Raw genomic sequence first — 13,931 nt, 5'->3', positions numbered from 1 at the left:
TGTCTCATTTGATTTCAGCTTCCATGGTCATCTCTCTTTTTGATGTTGCCAAAAAGGGGGAAAGAAGACAGAGTCAGTGAGCAACCCTCCCTTTGGGTTACTCCTGTCCCTATTTCTTGACTGTAGATGGGATAGCTAAGAATCATCAGAAGGATGACGTTTCAGAAGAGACCTCAAATCAACGGAACACAAGTGAGAGTGGAACAAGCTTAGGAACACGAAGACATGAAGACAGAAGATGAAGATCAAGAAGTTCAAGGCGCTGCCAAGCAGACTGCTGGAGTCCATGGTTTATCCATGATGTTTTTGTTTTTCTTTTTACTCCAATGTAAGTCTTGCTCTGTACCTCGACTGATGGCTTATCAGTCTTATTAATGAAATGAACTTCTTTTTTATCTCAACCTGAAGACAATGACTCTTTGTCCAGGCTCTGATTATGGTTTTTCTGTCTTCTTTAAGTTCTGTTTTTAGAACTGTTTTCGTTCTTGCTCTAAGTACAAGTTGTTTAGGTTCTATTGTTAAGGGGGAACTGTTTTCACCTCTTGTTTAGAACTTGTACTATGAGTTCAGTCTTTTTGTTGTCTAGAACTGCTGTGTGGTTTTGGCATCATCAAAAAGGGGGAAATTGTTGGGAACCTTGTGGAATATCCTAACCCTTGTTTTGATGATACCAAAAATCATAGGACTTATTTGTAATAGACTAGAATCGTTTTGAACTCAAGTGTTAGAGTTCGTTTCTAGTTTAGTTGCGGTGTCGAAGACTGAAGACTGAAGAATGAAGACTGAAGACTGAAGACTGGAGTTACCAACTGAAGTATCAGTTGAAGAATCAGTTGAAGACTGATTATTTAATGCGCGCAATGGACTGATACTAAAGTCAAGTATCAGTTGAACATTCATCCTAAGACTGATCTTCCAATGTTCAGAGGAAGCCACGTACGCACAAGTACAGCCGCATTAAATGCAGAGATATCACAATATCTTATCTCTGCAGAGGTCATTCCTATCTGGTGGTTACTTTTCAGAGATGTCACTTCTCCTGTCCATCAAAGAGAGCTGTTTCCACACAGACAAGGAACCTCGAAGATTGAAGCCTCAGCCCAAATTCGAATTGCTCTCCAACGGAAGAAATCTTGATGACGATTTACGCCAACAGATCTATTCAAGATTTCTCCTACAAATAGCGCTCGAGGATCACTTCAATCTTCACCGATTCAACGACATAAGCTGAAGCTCTGCCGAAATTGCTACTCAGCCTAAAGCTTAACCGCCCAAAGCTTAAATCGAAGAAGAGAATTGCAAAGCCAAAATCAGTCTCTACTGATTACATACATTCTCTTAGACCCTAGGCATATATCTGTTTACCCAGAAGCCAAAGGTCAAACTTGCTTCAAAGAACTTGTTCTTTGTAAGTATAGTTGGCACTCGTTTAAACCTCTCCTCCATAAGAGTGTTTGAGTGATTCGGAGTTCAGGAAGGTACTCTGAACTCTGAGTGGGAAGTCTGAGCACGAGGTGTGCTTAGCAGGGAAATCCTACGCGAGGTGTGTGGGTGCTGAAGAGAGTTTATCTTCAGTTTACGGTTGTGTGCACCAGGCAAGCACACGGGTACGGTTTGCAGTGCACCAGGCAAGCACTTGTGGAGTGGATTGTTGGTCTGATCAACCAGCCGTGGATGTAGGAAAGGGTTTTTCCGAACCACGTAAAAGTCTCTGTGTTATTTACAGCTTTCAGTTTTACATTCAATACTTGTGCGATTTCAATTGATAAAACTGAACACTGACTAACAGGAAAGAGAAACCTTAATCCAACTATCTGCTCCACCGAGGCTATTCGAAACTAAGTTTAATTTCCGCTGCGTATGATATCAATCTGACTGAACTATCCTCTGATAGTAAGGAAGAGTGATATCATCTCTATCTTTGCAAACACGACTGAAGCCCTTACGTGGATCAGTTAAGTTCCAGTGACTTAACTGATAACTCTTTACTGAAGAGCTTTCAGTATCAGTCGTCAACCCTGTTGGTCAAAACTAATTTCGGTAAAACATGTGTCTTGTTTGCTTGTAAAGTTTCGCTTTAATCTCTGACTGAGATCCCTCTGATTGAGGTCGGTAGATTGTTGTAAAAATAGCATATAGGTGTATTCTCCCCCCCATACACCTATTCGAGACCCCCCGGTCCTAAGAGAATCGACCCAGATATTGGAATTAGTGGAAGACGAGAATGTAGATTCCTGGCACGCCTCAATGGAGCAATCCATTAAGAATATGGGTGTATACTAGAAAATCTTGCTACCAGGAGGCAGTAAAGCCTTAGGTTGTAAGTGAGTATACAAGATAATGACAGGCCCGAATGAGCAAGGTCGTAGCTTTCGAAGCTAGACTGGTGGCGAAAGGTTATGCCCAGTGTAAGGGTATAGGTTATGATGATATTTTCGCCAGTGCCATGCTCAGAACATTCGGACCATTTTTTCCATAACAGCTCACTTAAACCATCGAGGTCTGGCAAATGGATGTCATATATATTACCTTGAAAAAGGTAAGGACAGCCATGTGCAACAACCTGAAGGTTACGTGAGGGAGGGAGAGAAGCATCTCGTATCAATCGCTCTCGTGTCGTCGGTGATGTGGTTTATCTTGCATTTTATGTAGATAATATCCTCCTAATTGGCGACAATATGGAGTTATTGTCAAGACATAAAATAATGGTTATCCGAACAGTCTCAGATGAAAGACTAAGGAGGTACAATATACGTCTCTGTGATCAAAGTTATAAGGGATCACTAGAAAATGATGTTGGGCTTATCTCGAGTGTCTTACATTGATACTGTGAATGCTCGTTTTAGTATGAATACCGCCAAGAAAGGATTGCTACCTTTTAGATATGGCGTTCCTTTATCTAAAGACTATGTCTTAAGATGCCTGTTGAGGTTGAGGAAATGAAGGCAGTATTCTACGTTTCCGCAGTAGATAGCTTCATGTATGGATTACTATGTACGAGATCTTATATTTGCTATGCAATTAGCGTGGACACTGAACTGTGGTAAATTATATTCTCAAGTCCATGACTAGAGAATAAGGATAGTTTACCAGTTAGACAGTTTAGTTCCTTTTTTGGATTATACGATTTCGGATTTCCAGGCTGACCGAAACAAAGAATAATTACCTCGAGCTATGTGTTTTTTCCTTGGGAGGTAAAACCTTTTGGTTTGACCACTACCTCCAGGATCTAAGGGTGATTCCTAGTTTGCGTGAGAGCATCACCTTCGTGATACCTCAAGTGCAGTTGCAAACTCTAAGGAATCCAAGAACCACAAGGGGTCAAACACATGGAGCAGTACCAAGTTATACGATTATTCGTAAATCGAGGTTTTTGTGCTCATAGAATAAATTCTCACATATTGGTGAAACCTACTAATCTTTTCACAAAAGGCTTATCGCAAATGGTCATTGGAAGATGGGAATGCGGTTGATGCCACCCACTTAGGAAACTTTAAGTATAAGTGAGAGAAGTGTTAAGTGATTGGTAAATAGACGCATTGTATACTAAAAGTTTGCTTTAGTATAAGTGGGAGATTGTTGGATTTGTATACTGAAAGCAAGAACGTTTTATGCTTGTATACAATGTTTCCTGTTACCACTATCTAATCTCCTATCTGATTGTGTTCATGATTGCATATGTATGTTCTCTATCTCTATACAAGTAGATTATATGGTGTGTTGTAGATCACAGAAGACCATATAATTGGATTAACCTTAATAGATATAATATAATCACAACCGAAATAACTCTAGGATAAGTTATTGGTTTAGGCTGCGGTATAGATGGAAGTAGTTTGTCTTGACTACTTGTCTATACTGGTACGTCATAACGTATTGATAGGACAACAGTGAGATATATTCTTCTATCTGACTTAAGTGAAGAATTAGAGATCTCGGTGACTTATAAGATCTTAATACTAATAAGATGTCAGATATATATGTTGATTCGTTTATCACTTTGACTTACTATGAGCGAGAGTTATATAGTAACTTGAGTACTCTGTATCTTGGATGATAGCGGTTAATATATGATATCGGATTATCTGTGTTAGTACTCGTATCCGATATAGGATAATGACATCCCCTTAAGGAGCTCAATAATGTTTATTGCGCTAAACCCTGCAGGTTGATTAAGTTCAGGCGCAATAATAAGGTTTGAGTGGTACTGCTTAAGGATTACAAAAGAGATTAATTAATTAAGGCTGTCAGAGCTATAATTAATTAATGGATGTCGGAGATTTTAAATACGATGATTTAATAAGTCTAAATACAAGCCCCGACTCATCACCGGCAATAAAGGGGTAAGTCAATATTGGTTCTCTAGTGGAATGAACTGATATTTATAAATTAATTATGGTCTGGGCTGACCATAGATAAATTAATTTATTTGAGGCCCATCTTTATTCCTTGTATCTGGTCCCTGGATTGGCCCAAAGTCTCCTAGTCCTAGAAGAAGAGAAAAACGCCTCCTACACTAATTCTGTGCCTACACGTATTTATTTTATTATAAATACAGCTGTCAGCTCTCAGGAAAACACACTGATAAAATATTAGGGTTTTGAGAGCTGTGGAGCGCAGAGAAGGAAAACGTGTGGAGCTCTATTTCTCTCTTGGGACTTTCATAGAACGTTGTCCATCCAACGGTGAAAGTTGAGCGGGATACAGTTCAGAAGATCTGAGCTGGAGTCAGATTTTCGCAGGAAATCCAGTTCTGGCAGTCTCCGAAGAACAGCCATAGCTTCCTCTACAGAAGTCCGATTGAGGTAAAACAGGCGGCCACGGAAAGCTCTTTCGAAGACGAAGAAGTCGTATTTCTGCACAAAATACCATTGGAGGTCGTTTGATGTGTCAAAAGGAGCGTTGAAGTTGGCTGACCTGTTCAGCGACAGATTGACGAATTCTTAGGAATTATTCAGGTATTTTCTAACTCCAACGTACATCAATTAAATTCATAGGAGCATGTTAGGATTAATCGTTGTATGATAAATTAATAATAATCCAAGAAACGATCTTCGGGTAAATCGAGTATTAATTCAGTTTAATATTCCTTCACTCTCACAGCCAACAATCACACCAAAAAGGACTCGACACAGCAAGGTTCGAATCAGGGGAAAACAAAGCTTCAAGACTTTCTAAAAATTGTTTCTTCATTTGTACAAATCATAGATTTTGCTCATATAGATATATGCATATATACACCATCTTTCAAACTGAAATCTTTACTAAACTGTAAATACTAATGTATATATAGATGAATGGATGAATGAGTTGGTTTCTTTTCTTGAAAAGCTTTATTAATGCATTGGTTTGATACAATCGAATAAGAGAGTGTATGAAGGGATAGCTCTTGTTATGATAAAAAGAATGAACCTTTGGAACTATATGTTGAGGTGTGCGGCTGTTGTCATAGTGCTTCCTGTTGTTCTTGGCTGAACTTGAGCTCTTTGAAGGGGTAATTAGTAAAGGTTGGTGACTTGTGAGTTATTCGCGTAGGAGAAGGAGAAGAGTGGGAACATGACTTCAATATTAACTTAAATTTTGACAGGAGGCGTGTTGGGGAATTTGATTGACTCCAGCATGGTTTAAAGCTGGAATGAGAGTAAGTATAGGGTGGCTTGTAGGAAGTAGGATATGGGTGTAGTAATAGGTATTGATGGTAAGTGATGAAATGATATGATGTGACAATTAAAACATCTGCGATGAATTGTCGAACTGAAATAATTCTTTAGGGTTCGCTAAATAAATAGCTCGTGTAAATGTTCAAATGCTCAATTTAAATAAATATGCAATGCATAAGAATTTAAATAACTAAATTTACAAATATTTTTTTGTAAATCATTTTTGTTGGAATTAAAATAAACTCATTTTTATTCTCCAGCGTGAATCGTCTCATACTTCTAAGTTCAAAATTTACTCTAAATTTAGCTAGGGAAAAGCGGGGCGTTACAGATTGTGCCCTTTCTTCTTGCATCCAATGCATTCCACATCCTTCAAGTCAAAAGCGGTTGACTTTCTTTCTCCGCTTCTGTCTGTGGAATATCTGGACTTGCTTTCTCTTTCTTTTCCTTTGTAGTGCTGCTTGTGGAACTTCCTGTACTTGGGGAACTTGGATTCCATCTTGTTGAATCTTTCAGTCAATAAAGCATATTGACTGAAGAAGTCTTCGGGTTTGATTTCCGCTAGTTCCTTTGACTGCTTCTTGCTTTCTTTTGTTGAGGCCTTCAGCGCGGCTCCTTTTGAGGTTGATGGACCATCTTTGTCTGATACTCCAGCCTTCTTTGTTTCAAGATTTCTCTGGATGTCGAACTCATTTGCCACGAGATCAGAGAAAAACTTGTTCGTTTGGAGCCTATTGAATCCTGGCTTGTTCTAATGAGCGACCGAGTAGATCTGCCAATCTCCTCGTGGAAGTGCTCGTAGAATCTTCAGGTTGATCTCTCGTTTAGTGTACTTGTCCTTCCAGATGGATTGAACTTCATTCAGGATCTGGTTGAATCTGAGTTTCATCTCGTCGACAGATTCATTCTTGAGCATGAGGAAAGAGTCGAATTTTTGACAAGCTATAGATAACTTGTTCTCATTTATCTCCTCGGATCCGATGCACATTCCCTCAAGAATGTCCCACATCTCCTTTGCAGCTCTGCACTTGATGATCTTGGTGACGTGCTTGTCTGGAACTGTGCCGGAGATGATGCTTTTGGCGAGGTTGTCGAGCTCATCTTGCGTCCTTTCTTCTGTGGTGAAGTCGTCATTTGATTTGATCTGGACTTCATCAAAAGGATCTCTAGATTGGTCGAGAGGAACCCTTTTGACCACCTCTGTGATGATGATGGGTCCTCTGGTGATGACTTCCCACATTCGGCAATGTTGGGCGGTGAGGAAGCTTTCAAGTTGAAACTTCCATATGTCGTATTTTTCAATACTACACATAGGTAGCGAAGATATTCTGCTGTGGTTAGTCTCCATATAAAAAGAGAGAACAGAAAACAACAGATAAGAATAGCAGTAAGCACTTTTTAAAAAAGAAAGTTTTTCGAGACCTTTAAGGAAAAGGACCTAGTTTAGTAGAACCTAATCAAAGCAAAATTATTCTTGCGAACAACCTGCTCTGATACCAATTGTTAGGTCCGGAGGGTCTCGAATAGGTGTATGGGGAGGGGGGAATACACCTATAGGCTATTTTTACGTCAAATAAATCAAAACGAAACTTCAAACACAAACTCACTCAACCTGTTTACTCAAAAGAGTTTTAACCAAAACAGGGTTGACGACTGATACTGAATACTCTTCAATAAGGAGTTATCAGTTAAGTCAAAGACTTTAACTGATACACGTAAAGCTTCAGTCGAGTTTGGTAAACAGAGATGTTATGAATCTTACTGACTATCAGAGGATAGATCAGTTAGACTGACAACACACGCAGCGGAAAAACTTTTGTTTCGTAATAGCCTGTGAGTTAAACACGTTGTTAGTCTTTAGGTTTCTCTTTGCTATTAATTAGTTTTCAATTTATGAAGGTAAGAGCACAAGTAAGAAAGTAAATACTGAAAGCTGTAAATAATACATAGATTTTTACGTGGTTCAGAAAATACTTCCTACATCCACGGTCGGTTGATCAGACCAACAACTTCACTGGGCAAGTGCTTACGGGTGCACTGCAAACCTGAACGTGTGCTTGCGGGTGCATGATTTATGCTTAATTGTTCTAAATTTTGGGGTTTGCATGTGCTTATTTTAAGTTAAATCTTCTGGAAATAGGTGCGTTTTATGGTGTATTTTATGCTTTGCAGGAGATTTAGGATTTCGAGATGAGGAGTGCAAATTTTGGAGAATTTGGGCTAAGCATTACGTTTTTGTGCATGCTCTGGCACGTCAGAGAAGTGAAGTCCCGCATGCCAGAGGAGCGAAAAGGGAAGCCAGAGAAATGCTCCAGATCCAGAGAAGTCATTCGCCAGAGCAGCGAAATCACTAGTCAGAGAAGTCATAAGCCAGGCCAGAGAAATCAAAAGCCAGGCCAGAGAAATCAATATCCAATGCAGAGAAATCGAAAACGCCATAGGAATCGAAAGCGCCAGAGGAATCATAAGCGCCAGTCAGAGAAACCGAGAGCCAGAGCGGAAGCCGTTCCGCTGGCGAGAGCCGCGATTTCCGCCAGGGTGGAGATTATTTCCAGTGCGCGCGTTACAGCTGGAAGTTGCCTTATCTTTCACGATTCTATTGCCTTTAGAGTTCTACTTTGCATGGCAACTTCCATGGTGATCCAGAAGGATTTGAAATCTATAAATAGGGCCATGCTTTTCATTGTAATATCATCCCTTGCCCTAGTTTTAGACGCCATCTTTGAGATCTGTTGGCATCCGAAGCTTAGGATTTTATTGCTTTCATAGTTTTGAGCTTTCCTTGTTCTAGTTAGGTTTTAATTTAGTTTTATTTAGTTTTTATTCTTGGATTGTGATTGAGTGACACAATTACATGTTCAAGACGTTTACGGTATTTCGTATTTAAATTTAATTTATTTCTGTTTAATCATGTTTACGTTTTTCGTTCATGTTTATGCTTTCGTTTTAATTATGCAATTTAAATTATGCACTTTAGTTTCACGCCTAGATCAGTTAGTTTTTAATTTACAAGTATCTAATTTCTTAAGTAATGTTTAATTTGAGTTGTTTAGATTCTTGCCTAGGTTAAGTTTAAATTCAAGTTTAATTTAAGTACAAGTTTAAGTAGGTGTATTTAAATTCAAACTCTTTATTGCTTTCTTTACTGTTTTTCCTACGATACTACTAAGAGCCCTTAAAGACTTTCCTTGAGAGATGACACTGGGTCAACTTACCATCACTAGGATGTCCTTGTTCTATTGCAAGTCAAACTAGAGGTGTTCTAGGTTGAGTCAAATTTTGGCGCCGTTGCCGGGAAAAGTTTTTGGCATTTTAGTTGTGTCGTTTTTACTTGCTTTATTTAATTTCCAGTTTTTTCTCGTTTTTATTTTTACGTTTCTTCCACTCGGTGCGTTTAATCCGTTTGTTTAGTGTTGTGCATGCAGGCACGCCGTAGTCTTAAAGGTAAACTTGTGTCCCCGTTGCATAGTACGAGCGAAGGGATTTTCAGGAAGTATAGCTGCAAAGACGAGGAGGAAGCCAGCTCCGCCAATTCCAGCTCTGACTCTGAACCTGAAGTTCCAGAGCAGACCGTAGAAGAGGAGGAAGCTAGCTCTACCAAGTCCAACTTTGATTCTGAAGTACCAGAGCAGAGCGCAGGAGAGGAGGAACAAGATTCGCCAGCCAGCTCTGACTCTGAGCCTTCAGAGCAGCCAACGAAGGAGGACGCCAGCTCTGCCGATACAGAGCACACGACAGAAACGGCAAAACAAGCTAAGGAGGAAGAGGCCAGCTCTGCCAATTTCAGCCCTAAGCAGAATTTAAACGAGGAAAAGAAGGAGATGGCCCAGAACACGGAATACATGGGAGACTTCACCAGGCCGGTAATCGGAGATACCAACACGTCGGCAATCGTGCTCTCCACTGCTGTGAGAAACTACAATCTCAAACCCAATGACTCGAATTTGCTGCCGGTGTTCCACGGGATGCCAAGCGAGGATGCGCTGCAATTCATCCGAGATTTTTGCACACAAGTGCAAACGATTCCTCTGCTTAGCCTCACGGAGGACCAACTCAAGCTCAAGTGCTTCCCCTATGCACTTAAAGACCGGGCAAGGACGTGGATGCTTTCTCTGCCGCCCAACTCCATCACTACGTGGGGAGATGCTTGTGAAAAATTCATGCTGAAATACTACCCAAGTCACAAGACACAGGAGCTCAGAACAAAAATAATGGAGTTCACCCAAGGAGCGGACGAGCCTTTACACGAAGCTTGGGAGAGATATGAAGAACTCATCCGACAATGCCCTCAACATCAATTCACTAATGTTATGTTGATGCAGTTCTTCTATGATGGGTTAGTGCAAACTGCCCAATTTATGGTGGATAGCACGGCAGGAGGTAACAAAGCTCGGAAGACCGCTGCAGATCTGAAAGAGATTTTCAAGACCTTGGCCGAGAGCTCCCAACAGAAGTCCGTCCATGGAAGAAGAGTTGAAGCCAGCGCGGTGACAAATCAATTCGAAATGCAACAGCAGTTGGCCTCGATCATGCGAGAAGTACAACAGTTGAAGATGGGCAAGATGGAAAATTCAGCTCCGGTGCAGAATTCAGCTCTACCGATGACACCGCCGCCGATGCCAGCTCAGCCAAATCTAGTTCTGCCAATGTCAGCCACGCCAAATCCAGCCCTACAGTACGTTGAGCCTTGTGGTATTTGTGGAGATTTCAGCCATGGAGCCAATGAGTGTCATCGAATGGGAGAGTTTACTCCGGAAGGACAAGCTGAAGTCTATGCGGCACAAGGATTCCAAAGCTACAATCAAGTGCAGAGCAGACCATACGGCCAGAATATGAATCAAGGTCCACAGAATATCGTTGGAGGATGGAGAGGTCAGCCGAATGTTGGATGGGGAAATCAAAATTTTGGGGGGAATCAATTCCGTCGACCACCCCAAATGGGCTATCAACAACAACTACAGTATTTCCCACCACAGCAGGGGCCTTCTCAACCATACAGACCACAATACCAACAGCAGCAATCCATTCCGCAACAGAGTGCGCAGCCGATTCCACCACAGAAATCCACGCTCGAAGAAACGCTGCAAGCCTTTATGGAGATCAGCAAACAAAGTATGGAGTCACAAGCTTCTACAATCAAAAGGCTGGAAACAACGGTTGGACAACTTTCCGGTGCCTTGAATCAAATCCAACAACAACAGCAGCTCGGGAAGTTGCATGGCCAACCTGCTCAGCTGCACGAAGCTCTAGCTGTAACTGTTCTCTGCAGTGGTAAGATGGTGGATAACAAAGTAGATGCTCCTGCACAGACCAGAGCAGAGCAGCCGAGCTCTGCCTTTACCAGAGCAGAGCAGCCGAGTTCATCTTTGACCAGCCCGACAGATGGAGAGAAGGCAGACCAGCAAAAGGAAGGAGAAAAGGAGAAGAAGGTCAAGCTCCACAAAGCTACTACACCTTATCGACCACCGGTTCCTTTTCCGAACAGATTGAGAACGAGAAGCAGGATCGTCAGTTCGAGGAATTCTACAACATGTTGGCCAAGGTAAATGTGAATTTGCCTCTTCTTGATGTGATCCGAAATGTGCCTGCATATGTGAAATTCTTCAAGGAATTGGCATCCAACAAAAGAAGGTTCGGTGACAATGAGAAGGTGTTGGTCTCCGAAGTTGCAAACGCAATCATGCAGCAATCTTTGCCACCAAAGCAGCGCGATCCAGGTAGTTTTATGATTAATATTGCTTTGGGAAATGGTAAGGAAGCCACGGGAATGTTAGATTTGGGAGCAGGGATTAACTTGATGCCTTACTCTATTTTTCAACAATTAGAGTTAAGTAATTTAAAATCTACTCGCATGTGCCTCCAACTTGCTGATAATAGAGGATATCCTAGTTAGAGTCGGAGGTTTGATAGTGCCTGTCGATTTTGTTGTCCTTGAGATTGGGGATGTGCACGAGAATGGTAGAGATCACACTTTGCTATTAGGAAGACCCTTTATGGAGACCACTAACACGTTGATTGATGTTAAAAATAGAACTATTAAAATGACAGTGTTAGGGGAATCGGTGTCTTTCTCGGTGCACGAAAATCGGGCTATGCCTTCTGCCAACTTTATGAATGAATGCTCATATATAGATGCTATTAATGGCTTGGTTGAGAAGGTATTTTTACAGGAGCAGGAATGCATGGAAGTTTGCGCTGGATCAGCCGACATGGAGGAATTAGCTAGGGAAGCTGAAGAGTTCAGCGCTGCCCAGCCAGCTCTGCCGATGACAAAGCTGCCGAAGCCAGCTGAGCCCTTCAGCCCAGCCCAGCCAGCCCTGCCGAGTTCAGTGCAGCCCAGCCATACCGAGCTGCCCTTAGATGAACAGATAGGAACCAAGAGGTCAGCGCTGGAACTGAAGGAACTCCCTGCCAATCTCAAGTATGTTTTTCTAGAAGAAGGCGAGGAGAAGCCAGTGATCATCTCGGCTACTCTAACTTTAGAGCAAGAAGCGGCGCTGCTCGAGGTGTTGAAGAGAAACAAGGCAGCGCTGGGATGGAGCCTAGGTGACATACGTGGCATTAGTCCAGCCACATGTATGCATAGGATCAACCTAGAGGAAGGAGCTGCACCCAAGCGAGATGCCCAGCGACACTTGAACCCTATGCTGATGGAGGTTGTGCGCAAGGAAATCCTTAAGCTACTTGCCGAAGGGATTATCTATTCTGTCGCCGATAGTGAGTGGGTGAGCCCGGTGCATGTCGTGCCAAAGAAAAGAGGAATGGCGGTTGTGCGCAATGACAAGATGGAGTTGGTGCCGACACGTCCTACCACGGGATGGCGGATGTGCGTCGACTACAGGAAACTCAATGCCGTCACCAAAAAGGATCATTTTCCTCTTCATTTTGTTGATCAAATGTTAGATCGCTTAGCAGGGCATGATTTTTATTGTTTTCTTGATGGCTTGTCAGGTTACTACCAAATCGCAATCGCGCCGGAAGATCAAGTCAAAACGGCCTTCACCACGCCTTTTGGGACATTTGCATGGAAGAGGATGCCGTTCGGATTGTGCAATGCACCCGGGACGTTTCAACGATGCATGATGTCCATATTCTCTGATATGATTGGTAAATTCGTGGAGGTTTTTATGGATGATTTTTCGGTTTTTGGGCAGTCCTATTATGATTGTTTGACTAAGATTGATGTAGTGTTGCAAAGGTGTATTGAAAGTGGCCTAACCTTGAGTTGGGAAAAGAGTCATTTCATGGTTACTCGCGGTATTTTCTTGGGTCATGTGGTGTCTAAGCATGGATTAGAGGTCGACAGAGCTAAGGTGGAGATAATCCAAAAGTTACCGCCCCCTATTGATGTCAAGGGAATTAGGAGTTTCTTAGGTCACGCCGGTTTTTACCGGTGTTTCATTAAAGATTTCTCTAAAATTAGCCAACCTCTATGCAAACTGCTAGCTCAGGGCGTTCCTTTTAATTTTGATGACTCTTGCATGCACGCCTTTGAAACATTAAAACTTAAGTTAAGCTCTGCCCCGGTTGTGATTGCGCCTGATTGGTCATTACCCTTCAAGATCATGTGTGATGCGTCTAACTCTGCTGTAGGAGCGGTGCTAGGTCAGCGTGTGGATAGGATGTTACGTGTGATTTACTATGCTAGTTTAACTCTGAATAGTGCACAAGTAAATTACACTACTGAAAAAGATATGCTTGCTGTGGTCTTTGCCTTAGATAAATTTCGAGCATACATCATTGGGTCTAAGGTCATTGTCCATAGTGACCATGCTGCGCTTCGATATTTGATGACCAAACCTCAAGCTAAAGCTCGTCTAATCCGTTGGGTCCTACTGTTGTAAGAGTTCGATGTAGAGATCAAAGATAGGAAAGAGAGCGAGAATCATGTAGCTGACCACCTTTCCCGCTTGGATAATAATCTGATAGAGTCGAATCTTAATTGCATCCCTGAATCTTTTCCTTTTGAGCATACGTATGCATTAACCTTTGACAAGTGCAGTACTGCAGAGTCTAGTTCTACCGAGCTCAGCCCTTTCCGTGTCCATTCTGCCCAACCATCTCTGCCAAGCCAGAGCAGCCCCGCCAGCTCTGCCAAGCTCTGCTCTGGCAAAGTCAGCTCTGCCGACTTCAGAGCTACCGAAGTCGGCTCTGCTCTGGCCAGCTTCACCGAGATCACCTCTGCCGACCTTGCCGAATTTAGCGCTGCTCGGCCCAGCTCTGTGAGCGCCGAGCCCTGGTATGCCGATATTGTTAATTACTTAGTTTGTG

At 42.1% G+C, this 13,931-nt stretch overlaps 1 protein-coding gene across 1 annotated transcript; it reads left to right on the top strand.

Annotated features, from left to right (window-relative positions):
• Positions 1-10,597: 10,597 nt before the first annotated feature.
• On the top strand, positions 10,598-11,206 carry LOC131023023 (uncharacterized). The gene has a single exon (XM_057952560.1). The coding sequence runs from the start codon at positions 10,598-10,600 to the stop codon at positions 11,204-11,206; it is 609 nt and encodes a 202-aa protein (XP_057808543.1).
• The last annotated feature ends 2,725 nt before the right edge of the window (positions 11,207-13,931 follow it).

The sequence above is a fragment of the Salvia miltiorrhiza genome, chromosome 4 (assembly GCF_028751815.1).
Source record: "Salvia miltiorrhiza cultivar Shanhuang (shh) chromosome 4, IMPLAD_Smil_shh, whole genome shotgun sequence".
NCBI classification, from domain to species: Eukaryota; Viridiplantae; Streptophyta; class Magnoliopsida; order Lamiales; family Lamiaceae; genus Salvia; species Salvia miltiorrhiza.
The sequence above is the reverse complement of the archived record's forward strand: the minus strand, read 5'-3'. Positions and strand labels throughout refer to the sequence as shown.